The sequence below is a fragment of the Onychomys torridus genome, chromosome 12 (assembly GCF_903995425.1).
Source record: "Onychomys torridus chromosome 12, mOncTor1.1, whole genome shotgun sequence".
Taxonomy (NCBI): Eukaryota; Metazoa; Chordata; class Mammalia; order Rodentia; family Cricetidae; genus Onychomys; species Onychomys torridus.
Genome location: NC_050454.1, coordinates 37,850,877 through 37,863,772, shown reverse-complemented (window position 1 = coordinate 37,863,772; position 12,896 = coordinate 37,850,877). Strand labels below are relative to the sequence as shown.

The 12,896-nt window shown below is 35.3% G+C and overlaps 2 protein-coding genes across 2 annotated transcripts; both read left to right on the top strand.

The window, feature by feature from the left end:
• Positions 1-1,416: 1,416 nt before the first annotated feature.
• Positions 1,417-2,337, top strand: LOC118594150 (olfactory receptor 5AC1-like). The gene has a single exon (XM_036203993.1). It carries the CDS (start codon positions 1,417-1,419, stop codon positions 2,335-2,337), a length of 921 nt encoding a protein of 306 aa, XP_036059886.1.
• Positions 2,338-11,646: 9,309 nt separating this feature from the next.
• Positions 11,647-12,564, top strand: LOC118594120 (olfactory receptor 5AC1-like). Its single transcript, XM_036203920.1, has one exon. It carries the CDS (start codon positions 11,647-11,649, stop codon positions 12,562-12,564), a length of 918 nt encoding a protein of 305 aa, XP_036059813.1.
• The last annotated feature ends 332 nt before the right edge of the window (positions 12,565-12,896 follow it).

Sequence of the window (12,896 nt, the reverse complement as noted above, 5' to 3'; positions counted from 1 at the left end):
GCATATTTATCTTTACAGAAACATAGTAAAGTAGTACCAACTTGAATGCTCTCCCTGCTATATTCTAGGATCTGGCACCACTGTCCTGACTGATTACACTTGTGGGAACACATGACTTGATGAAATATTATGCCTTGTGTGTTATTTCTGTGGTCACTGTCAATCATGTACTTACCTACTTAATTCTATAGTGTTTATTGCTTATGCTTAATGCAGATTTTGGAGACATTGACAACTCATTCTATGGTAATATGTTCTATAATGTTAAACAGCACCTTTAATTTCACAATCTCCATCATGGAAATTAAAGGCTCAGGAAATATTGTGACATTGTTAAAATCTCTTTAAAACTATGGACAATTCAAATATTAAAAGACTTTCTCAATTTATGGGACATTTCAACAGAGGCATGTTAAATTTTATTCATCAAATCTATCATTATTATGTAAAAAGTTGTGTACACTCATTTGAATATGGGTTTTAACTTAAAATGAAAGTGATTTTAACATTGTGGATTAACATATGAGTAACAGGTTCTTTGTTATAATCTAAAAATTGTAATATTTTAATTCTGTTGTCTTTAATTCCCTTGAGGAAATGAACAAAAGCTTCTTTACATATTTTGCTCAAAAAACATGAAATTTTGTATTCAAAATTTGTGGTTGTTCTTATAAATGTATAATCAGGTAGCATATATGAAGAGGATAGAAGGGCAGAAATATTATAAATTACCATTTTATTACTTGATCTGTTTATGTCTTAAAACAATAGACACAGAAATACAGCCAATACCAAAGCATAGTCCACTCTCCTCCCACATAAAAGTAACTGAAAGATATATGTGAAATTACAGTAGGATGGTGCTATTTGAGAAGGTGATGGGAACCATCAGAGAAGGGAGAGAAAACTGGACAGAGTCAGCATGTTCAAAATCCGTTGTAAACCAGAATGAAAGTGCCATTGTTTAAAGCAGTACTTCATACAGTGAGACTTCTCAATTTGAGCTTGTATTGAAAATATTTTAGTGCATTTTGAATTTTTATCATTCTAATTTTTGTATAAAAGTTTATATTACAAATATACTTAAATTAAGCATGATCTTAGCACGTATTAAATTGAAACTAATTTATAATTATTTAGGGCAATGTGCATAATGCCAGGTAAATCAATGTCTATGACTGTACTTTCTCAGTTACTTTTCAGATAATTGCATGTTTAAAATGTATACATCAAAATTGTTCAGCAAATGTTTTCTATTTCAGGGAGTCTTCAGAAGCAGAAACAGTACCCTGTGTTCCTGTTTATTAAGGAGATTTTGGCATGTACTAGTGTGAGCTATAATATGATCCTATTCTCATTGAGTCTTGGCCATGTTTTCTTTGACTCATCTCTTTTCAGTGAGCAGCCTGAGGCGGTATGATGGAAGGAAACAGGACCCTGCTGACTGAGTTTGTTCTCAGAGGAATAACAGATCGTCCAGAGCTGCAAGTCCCTCTGTTCCTGGTGTTCTTCTTCATCTATATTGCCACCATGGTGGGCAACCTTGGCTTAATCTTCCTCATTTGGAAGGACCCCCAACTTCACACTCCCATGTACCTTTTCCTTGGAAATTTAGCCTTTACTGATGGCTGTATTTCAACTACAGTGACCCCAAAAATGCTTATGACATTTTTAAATAAAAATGACATGATATCCCTAGGTGAGTGTTTTGCCCAATATTACTTTTTTTGTATCAGTGCAACTGCTGAAATTTTCCTCCTGGTAGCGATGGCCTATGACCGCTATGTGGCCATATGCAACCCTCTGCACTATGCAGTTGTGATGTCCAAAAGACTCTGCACTGTGTTAATAAGTATGTCATATATAATTGGTTTTGTAAACTGTGGACTTAATGTTGGGTTATTATTCAGATTAACTTTCTGTAAGTCCAATGTAATTGACCATTTCTACTGTGAAATCTTGCCACTCTATACAATCTCTTGCACAGATCCATCTCTTAATGCATTGATTGTTTTTATTTGTGCTTCTTCCATACAAATCAGTACTTCTTTGACCATTGTAGTCTCTTATGCCCGTGTCCTATTTGCTGTCCTGAACATGAAGTCTAAGAATGGCAGAAAGAAAGCCTTCTTCACCTGCAGTGCCCACCTGCTCTCTGTCTCTTTATTCTATGGCACTCTCCTCTTCATGTATATGAGTCCTGGGTCTGCACCAGGTAAAAACCAGGATAAAATATATTCATTGTTCTACACAGTTGTGATTCCTCTGCTAAACCCTTTTATTTACAGCTTAAGAAACAAGGAAGTTTTGGGTGCTCTGAAAAAAGTCATAAAATGATAATCTTTATAAATTTCAAAGTTTGTTTTACTACCTATTTCTCTCTTTGGCCATGCATCATAATATTTGATCCTGGTTTTGCACATATTTGAAATTTTACCAACTGTTACATAAAAAATAAAAATTTAGACTGTTAATAGCTGTCCTAGTAATATGATTATAAACTAAGTAAAAAGGTCTTTAAAAGTTAATCCCTGTTATTTGTTGTATTGAAAGTCATACTCACTGTGAAAGTTATTTCATTAATTTCATGTTTAGATTGACAAATTTTGGCTTTTAAGATTCATATTAAATATCTTTGAGTTTATTTTTAAATTTGAATGCAACCATAGGCTTTCCAAGTGATTTGTTTAAAAGCTATTTTCCCCTTTAAAACAATTCTTGAGGAATGTATATTCAAATCATTTAAATATCTGTAATTATGTTACCAGTACATAGGTAAATAATATTTATGCAACATGTGAGGAATAACACCTAAGCAACTAAGTGGGGGTATTTCTTGAGATTTAAGAAAATCTGAAAGAGATGAATATTTACACACACTGAAAGTTCTCACGGTTAAAATATTAAAACTCACAATAAGCTTTTTTTTCATGGAACATAAGAAGACAATTTTAAATTCCTATAAATTGTCTCTTTTTGCTGCCTGTGTCTATCTTTTGTTTTCACATATTTCTTTGGCTCTGAACCAGACATCTGGGTGCATCTTCTAGCCCAGATCTCCAATGCATCTCATTAGGAATAAGGTGAAAAGATGCATAGGGCTTCATGTCTTAAGCAACATGAAGTCAACAGCATCATTAAGGAATATTCTTGCCATGACTGTATATAATTCTTCTGGGTGTTGAAACAACATGAAAGAGAGGGAAACAAGTTGACCAGTATCAGTTTTAAACACACAAGTAGAATATTTGAAAACATGACTATACTATTTACAAAAATTTTGAATGGAAAAAGAACAAAACTATTATAGTGAATGTGAAAAGGCTCCATTGGTTCTCATGTTGGATACTTAGAACCCATTTGGTGTCACTGATTGGGAAGGTTATGGAATTCTTAGGAGGTACAGCCTTGCTGAAAGAGGTATGACAGGACAAGCAGGCCTTGAGTCTCTATAGCCCCACCTCGTTCTTCTTTTGCTTTGCTTCCTGAGTGTGTATACAATGAACCCACTGTTTTAAGCTCAGCCACAGGGACTGTATTCTCCAGGAAATGCAAACCCTAATCCATGCTTTACATTTTACATAAAGCAACTCAGACAGAATATTGGCACCAGGCAGTGTTGTTACTGTGATTGTTGTGACCTTGTGGTTCATAGGCCTTGGGAAGTTCTTTGCTGAAGGAACATGGGGTAGTTTGAAACTTTGGGCAATAGAAGCCCTTGACTGCTTCAAGCAGAGCTTAATAGGCCATTCTAATGGGAGTTTGAAATGTCAGGAGGTAGTGAAAAGATACTGGACTTTTAAGCCTGCCTCATAATGTTACAGAGCTTCATAAGGATGACCTAGAGGACAGGGTATACTGTGGCAAAGAATCTTGTGATACCTTGACAAACTGGATTGAGACTGAATTGAAAGGTACTGCCTAATATGTTCCATAGTAGAATTTTTAAGTGAGGACAGCATTCAAGTTGTGTTGTGTTTTTTTTTTTTTTTTTTTTTTTTTATCACTGTTCTCATTCAGATCTACAGTTAGAGGGGGCAGAGGGTAGGAAGATCTGATAATAGTCAGTAAAAAGAGATATAAAAATGTGACTATGGTAAGGAAAGTGTGCTAATGAGATTGAACTTTTCAACAGAAGGGGTATGTATGTAGCATCTGCACTTGATAAAGGAGTTAGTTCAATTAAAGTGAAACCTGGTCCTTTGTACTGGGACAATGAGAAAGGTGCCTTAAGGGGGTGGGGGAACTCCACCTATCAAAGACTACTTTTATGAAAATACAAATATGTATGAATCCAGAGAGCCTATCCTCACAACAAAGGAAGAGTTTCTTGATCCTGGCAAGCAACTCCCTAGCAGAGTGCTTCCTCAGCATCTAAGAAGTTAATACAATTGTCAAGCAAGTGTGCAGAATACATCTACTGCTGGTAGCAGGACTTGCCGGCATCATCCTTCTACCATTGATGGAATGAAAGTTGCAAGACTGAGGGGGTGGATCATGGCTAGCATCTCTCTTTGGACAATGTGTGGAAGGTGCAGAATCCATGCAAAGAGGTTCTGAGAGTACTTGGTATGAAACTATGAAGGCAAAGCGATTGGTACCCCAGTGAGTAGGAGGTGTCAGTACCATGGGACATCTGCTGAGGACAGCTGTACACATGGAATCAAGCTGGCATAGCACAGTGAGTGTGTGTGTGCCACAGGCAGCAGAGTTGCTGAGGTAAGGCTTCCAAGTGCTTTGCAGCTGACAAGATTCCTTTCCAGGTCTCATGGGCTGCACATGGATCTGCAGGATTTGGTGTTAGCTCTGTTGGATATTGTTCTTGCTTTGGTCCAATGTGTCATCTTGCTCCTTTTCTTCTCATTGAAATGAGAATGACTACTCTGTGTCACTGCATGATAGAAGTAGATAATTTTTAAAAATTTTATTTGTTGGGCCGGGGTCATGATTAAGAGGTAACCTTGTATCCATCATTAGTTAAGATTCTACACTGAGATTTTGGACATTTGGTCAGTACTGGGACTGATTAAGACAATGAGACTTTTAAAGTTATATAAGTATTCTTTTTATGAAGTGGAGACCATCAGCAAATGCTTACCAGGGCTGGAATCCTTTGGTCTGAATGGGAAATGTTCACTATGGGGTAGTGTGTTTGAATCTTTGTTCCCAGCTGTTGTTTTTGGAAAGCTCATGGAAGTTTTCGGATTTTTGTACTTTGCTGGGAGAAATTGATCACTGGCAATAGACTTTTGGGCCTTGCTAGGCTGGCCCTACTCTCTGTTACTGCTCTGTTTCCTGACTGTGGGTCCAAAGTGCAGCTGCTTCAAGCTCCTCTGCTTCGACCTTCCTGCCATGAAGGACCATATCACCATGGAACTATGAACCCCAAACTATCCTTTCTCTGTAAACCTCATGGTCTAGGGTGTTCTGTTATACATCAAGAATATAACTAAGGTACTATCCATGAAAAAAGGAGATTCTTGAAAAGGAGAGACTCAAATGCAATCTTATAGATGGTAATTTGTAAACACTGGAGATGGCATAGTGTTAACTTGGTCAGCTCTCAAAGTTGTATTAAATAAGGAAGGAAATATCTGTAGCTTAATTGAGGCATTCAGCTGTGAAATGTTATAATTATCATTAAAATGAAAACAACCTCTTCTGGCTCACTCCAGTAATCAGATCCGTGTGACCTTAACTGTCATCATAGAGCCTTCATCCACTAACTGATGGAAGCAGATGCAGAGATCCACAGCTAAGCACCAGGCTGAGCTCTAGGAGTTCAGTCAAAGAGAGAGAAGAGGGATCCTATGAGCAAGGGGCATCAAGATCGTGATGGGGAAATCTACAGAAATAACCAAACCATTCTAATGGGAACTCATGAACTTTAGACCAACAACCGTGGAACCTCTATGGGACTAGGCTAGGCCCTGTGCATAAATGAGACAGTTATATAGCTTGATCTGCTTAAGGGGACCCTGGCAATAGGGCCCATCCCTGGTACATGAGCTGGCTTTTTGGAGCCCACTACCTATGGTGGGACACCTTGCATAGCCTTGATGCAGGGGGAAGGGCTTGGACCTGACTCTACTGAATGTACCAGGCTCTGATGACTCCATATGGGAGACCTTGCCTTGTTGGAGGAAGAAATGGTGGGTGGGTTGGGAAGGAAGGTGGGAGAGGCAGGAGGAGGGAGGAGAGGGGAATCTGTAATTAATATGTAAAATGAATAAAAAATTCCTTAATAAAAAAGTATAAAAAAGAAAATAGTCTCTTTAAAATGTTATCTTCCTTTCATTTACTCCATCTAATGATTGTCTGTTCTCCATCTCTATGTCATTTTAAAGGTAGTGTAAAAGTTGTTTTGTATAGAATTAAATTAAATTTCCAATGAACAGCACACATCTCATATCTGACTCCCCAAAAGAGGAGTCTTGCAAAAGAAATGTGGAGCATTATTTATGAATAAGTAAAACAACCACCATGACAATCCAAGTCACCATTACATGTGTCTTTACTATTTGTCACCAATGGCAAGAGCTTCCTTTTCATTTTCCTATTCGACCCTCTGGATACATTGTAGGTACACATTGGTAGCTTTATATTGCAAGTGAAGAAATTAAGATTAAGAATATTTATTTGTGTGGCTTATATGTAAAACAAATAGAAAAAACTCTTAATAAAGAAATAAGAATATTTATTTAGTTAACATCTTAGAGGCAAAATCTCCAAGATTGTATGTTCCAAACAGGACAGAACCAGCTCTAAAAATAACAGGTAGATGTATAATATCAGTGCTCTGAGATGTGTGCACTGCTATGTTCACTACAGTATCTTTGTAGTAAAGTACTATATGTGCCTACTAATGGGAGGATTGACAAAATAAATGAGGTGAGCATACAAAAAGAATATTATTCAAAAGATGGAAATTCTGTCATTTGAAAAACCATGGATGAAGACTGGAAGATATGCCAAATTAAATTATGCATCCCAGAAGGCCCAGTACTTCTTAATCTCACTTAAGTGCAGACTTGAAATCAGTAAGACACACAGAAGAATAAATATATAGTTATCAGAGCCTGGAGAGCTGACAGAGAATGGAGGTGGATGTTAAGGGAGAAGAATTCAGTGAGAGAAGAAGACATTTTGGGGCATCTTCACAGCATGATGACAACGGATCATCATGAAGTACTTCATGCATGTATGAAAACATCATTTGTACTCAGAAATAGACACAATCATAATGTTCCAGTCTTCAATAAAGTTTAAGGTGACTTACAACTCTTTGTAAAAATGTTAATAGATTTTCCAAATACACATGGGTCAGGAAAATATTGTGCTATGTTTATATAGATTTAGACGTGTTATTGTGTGCATACATATAATTATAAGATAATTTTGGCTTTCATAAAAAAGCAACATGTGTTGTTTCAGGATATGTAATATAAATGATGACAGTATGCCCAAAGAATAATCGTAAAACTGTAAGGCAACATCCTTAACAATATGAATATATTTGGATGCAATGTTTTTCAATTTTAGAACTTTGAGATTAGATATAGTGATAGAACTTTTGAGACTATAACTTAATTACAATATTTTTCTCTTTCCTTTGCTCCCTCCAAACACTCCCATATGCCCCTTTCTACTCTTCTTCAAATTCATGGTCTCTTTTTTCAAAATTGTTATTGCATTTTATATATATATACATACATATTATAATACAATTATTATAGCATACAGAACTGCTCTTTTTGTGTACTTTGTGAAAATGTGTCTCTGTCCTTCCTCACCTGCCTAAAGCACTTTCTGATTAGTTTAATAAAGAGCTGAATGGTCAATAGCTAAGCAGGAAGAGGGATATGTGGGAATTCTGGAGACAGGAATTCTTGGAAAGAATCCAAGGCACAGGAGATTCACTAGATAGATGGAGAGTCGGATACAGAGCAGAGGCAATGAGCACATGGCAGAACATATATTCATATAAATGAATTCATCTAAGAGTTAAGAGCTACTTGGGAACAAGCCTAAGCTATGGCTAAACTTTTGTAATTAATAAGAAGTTTCCATGTCATGATTCAGGAACTGGCAGTCTAAAGAAAGACCTGGTACATATGATTTTTATTTTATGTATGTTTTCAGGACTGACCATTTGGCACTAGACAACCAATTAATTGGTGTGCCTTTCTTGGTGAAGATCACAGTTCATGCTCTCAGCTCTCCACACTAGACTATATTTCTTTATAGTCTGAGGTCTCATGGGCTTTTTGCATCTTGTTAGGCATGTTCATTGGTGTCATTCTTACTCAACTCAAATTTGCCAGCCATGTAGGTGAAAATTTATGGACGTTTCTTCTGATGACTCAACCTCACAGCAAATTCACCAATCCTCTGACTCTCACACAATATCTGTCCCTTCTCCTAAAATGTTCCCTGAGCCTTAGGTGTGGGAATGTTTTCACAAAATTTTTATAATGAGGAAAAATAAGTCCATGAATTTTCAAGTTAAAAGATTAGGAAATATGTCACTTTTTAAAAAGAAAGTATATGTACACTAACATCCTTTTGATTTTGACAGTATACACAAATAGTATATACACAAATGGGAAGACATAGATAGGTAGAAAGAGGGAGATGTTTGCATGAAAATGCTACCAGTATTCACCAGTAACCGTTGTGACTGAAGAAATTTGTTCTCTTTATGTCTTAATGTATTTTCATTGCTTTAAACATCTTTCTGATATTAAATCTCAGCATGTCACATTAAATTCATTGATTTTATATGTGAGTAATGTATTCATACTGAAAATATCATTTCAACAAAATTTATTCTCAGTGGAAGAAGGGTGTAAAACAATCTATTCCACCATTGATTGAATCTGAATTAGTAAATGCTGTTTTAATATGAAAATGCTATGAGAATGCTTCAGAATTGTCCTAATGGTAAGTAATATTTATACTAATACATGATATGTGTATTAGTAAAATTTTTCCTAATCATTTTAATATGAATATTGATTGAAGATTGATAAAGATGGTAAGTCAATGGCATCTAAAATATTTACAGATTGTCAGTATAGCAAATATATTGATTTATAACTGGCCTTTACTACTTGTGTTTTAGAAAGCAAGTGAGCCTATGTAACAGTAGTTACAATAGGTTTGTTAGTAATAACTAGTTGACTAATAAGCAATGCCCAGCAGATTGGCTTTATTCTACAGGGAGCTTTGGTAGCATTGAGGGAGTTTTAGTGTTGGAGGATTTAGAATTTCGGATTGATGATGATAAGAAATAAATATTCCCTAAACCTGCTGTGTTAAGGGGACATGAGAGGACAGTTGTCACTGACACTCTTGTTCCTGAAACTTGGGTGTCTTCATGGAGATTTAAGCTTTGTGGCATCCATGCCTGCAGCTATTTTCATAGGAATTTGGTGAGAAAATTTATTTTATTTCTATCTTATTAGTTCATCATTTTATTAGAAGAAGTTTATCATAATGTGTGAATACCTCCATAGAAGTAATAATGTGTAAACATCTTTAAAGGAAATTTTCTAACAAATGTGACACACAACAGTCCTGAAAAGCTAAATGAAATATTTTGTTATTTTGTCCACTTTCTCTAAATCCCTGCTGACTCACGGCTATGTATTTATATACCAAAGATTTGTGCCCAGTCATGTGACTTTGTAAGAGTCCATGTGGTCAACTGCTATGCTTTGATTCTTATTAAGTAAAATTACCCTTTCTGACTTTTACTTTGGAAATTTTCATAGTCAAGATGAATTTCTGGTTCCTGGAGTCACAGGACTGTGTGACTTCTCAGGGCATCTCTGCTTCCTTCCTCACCTAGTTATTGCATTCCTTGGCAATCCTGAAATATGAAGAAAGAAAGAGCCCCACAGCTACAGCATCTGTTTCATTTTAAATGTTTGGAGAAATACAAAGCAAAGCTCATCTTATGCTTTTTGAGATTTGACAGTGGAACATTTCACAAGCATACCTGCTTTCCTGCTATTGTGTGTTTCAGCAGCCAATAAAACTTCATGCCAATTTTTTCCTTCATATTCCCAATAAATATGGAGAAGAACAAATTCCTTTCTGATAGTTGGAACATCTGGTAAAAAAGTCCCCTGTGGAACTTTCTGTACAATATTTCAGCTCTACATATTGTCATTGTCTCAAGATTATTTCTTGCCTATTCCTTTAAAAAGATCTTTTTTTCTACTCATTTAAAAAATAAATAAAGCAGATGAGTTGAGAACATTAGCCTGTTCAAATTACATATTCTGGGATGGAGCTGTTAGCTAATTTTATATGATTACTAAGTTTCAAACAAGTAAAAGTACATGTTGGTAGGAAACCCACTGGGCTGGACTTGCCTTAATACTTCATAGCCATTCTATTCAGTGGGTGATCAGACTCTGAAATCTGATATTTCTAAGTGATTCACTCCAATTTTAGATTAGCAACACAGCAATGCAAATACACAAACCACCTTATGTCCAGAATTGTGAATATTTATTATTACAGAAACATAGTAAAGTGGTACCAATTTGAATGCTCTCCCTGCTGTATTCTAGGATCTGGCACCACTGTCCTGACTGATTACACTGATGGAACACATTGCTTGGTGAAATATTCTGTCTTGTGTGTTATTTCTGTGGTCATTATATATTAAAGAGTTTCATGTTTTACCTATTTGATTCTTATATAAATGTAATATTTATCACTTATGCCAATACAGATATTGGAGACACTGGCCATTCATTCTATGGTGATGTGTTTTGTAATATTAAATAGCACCTTTAGTTTCACAATCTCCCTCAAGGAAATTAAAAGTTCAGGAAACACTGTGACATTGTTAAAATTGCTTTAAAACTATGGACAACTGAAATATTAAAAACATTCACAATTCATTGGGCCATTTTCCATAGAGTCATTTTTTTAAATAAAAATTGCAATTCCTAGATCTATCATTAATATAAAAACAAGTTGTGTATGCATGTGTACATATGTGTTTTATCTAAAATAATGTTCTTGTAACAATATGGATTAACAGATTACATGTTCATTATTATAAACAAAAATCATACTATTTTAAATTAGATATCTTTAATCCCATAAAGAAATCAATGAATGGTTCCTTACAAGTATTTTGATGAAAACAAATGAAAAAGAATACTGAAAATTTGTGGTTGTTTTTAATAAATGTATAATCTGGTAGCATATATGAAAAGGATAGAAGCAGAATATTTTAAATTTCCATCTTATTACCTGATATGTTCATATCTTAGAATGATAAACATACTAATATAACTACTACATAATCTTAATATATATTAAATTGAAAGTAATAATAGTTATTTAGAGCAATGTGCATAATGCCAGGTAAATTTATGTCTATGGCCTCCTCAGTTAGTTTTCAGATAATGGCATGTTATAGAATATATACACAAAAATTGTTTAGAAAATGCTTCCTATTTCAAGAAAGCTACAAAAGCAGAACGAGTACATTTTGTTCTTGTTTATTACAAGATTTTGGCATGTACAATGTGGACTATAATATGATCCTATTCTCATTGAGTCTTGGCCATGTTTTCTTTGACTCATCTCTCTTTTCAGTGAGAAGCCTGAGGGGGTGTGATGGAAGGAAACAGGACCCTGTTGACTGAGTTTGTTCTCAGAGGAATAACAGATCGTCCAGAGCTGCAAGTTCCCCTCTTTCTGGTGTTCTTCTTCATCTATGTCATCACCATTGTGGGCAACCTTGGATTAATCTTTCTTGTCTGGAAGGATACCCATCTTCACACTCCCATGTACCTTTTTCTTGGAAATTTAGCCTTTGCTGATGCCTGTACTTCATCCTCTGTGACTCCAAAGATGCTTATGAAATTTTTAAATAGGAATGACATGATATCCAGGGGTGAGTGTTTTGCCCAATTTTATTTTTTTTGTTTCAGTGCAACTGCTGAAATTTTCCTATTGGTAGCGATGGCCTATGACCGCTATGTAGCGATATGCAACCCTCTGCACTATGCGGTTGTGATGTCCAAAAGACTCTGCACTGTGTTAATAATTATGTCATATATAATTGGTTTCCTAAATCCTGCAGTTCATGTGGGATTATTATTCAGATTAACATTTTGTAGGTCTAATGTTATTGATCATTTCTACTGTGAAATCATGCCACTCTATACAATCTCTTGCACAGATCCATCTCTTAATGCATTGGTGGCTTTTATTTTTGCTTCCTCCATACAAATCAGCACCTCTGTGACCATTGTAGTCTCTTATGCCCGTGTCCTGTTTGCTGTCCTGAACATGAAGTCTAAGAAGGGCAGAAAGAAAGCCTTCTTCACCTGCAGTGCCCACCTGCTCTCTGTCTCTTTGTTCTATGGCACTCTCCTCTTCATGTATGTGAGTCCTGGGTCAGGATCAGGCAAACACCAGGACAAAATGTATTCACTGTTCTACACAGTTGTGATTCCTTTGCTAAATCCCTTTATTTATAGCTTAAGAAACAAGGAAGTTTTAAGTGCTCTGAAAAGATTTATAAAATGATCATTATTTTCTTAATATTTCAAATTTCTTTTGTATCACCTTTTCCTCTCTTTTTCAGTGCATTATGAAATTTGAGCCTGTGTTTTGCATATAATTGAAATTTTACACATTTTTCATTAAAGGAATAAAAAGTTAGACTGTGATAGTCTGTCTTAGTCACGTTATTATAAAATGTTAATGTGGACTTTAATAACTAATCCCTGTCATTTGTTGTTTCGTAATCCATACTCTCTGGTAAATTTCCTTCATTAAATTAATTTCTTTATTAAATTAATAAACTTCTGGTTTAAGATCTATATTACAACTCTGAGTTTATTTTGATCAAAAAGCAA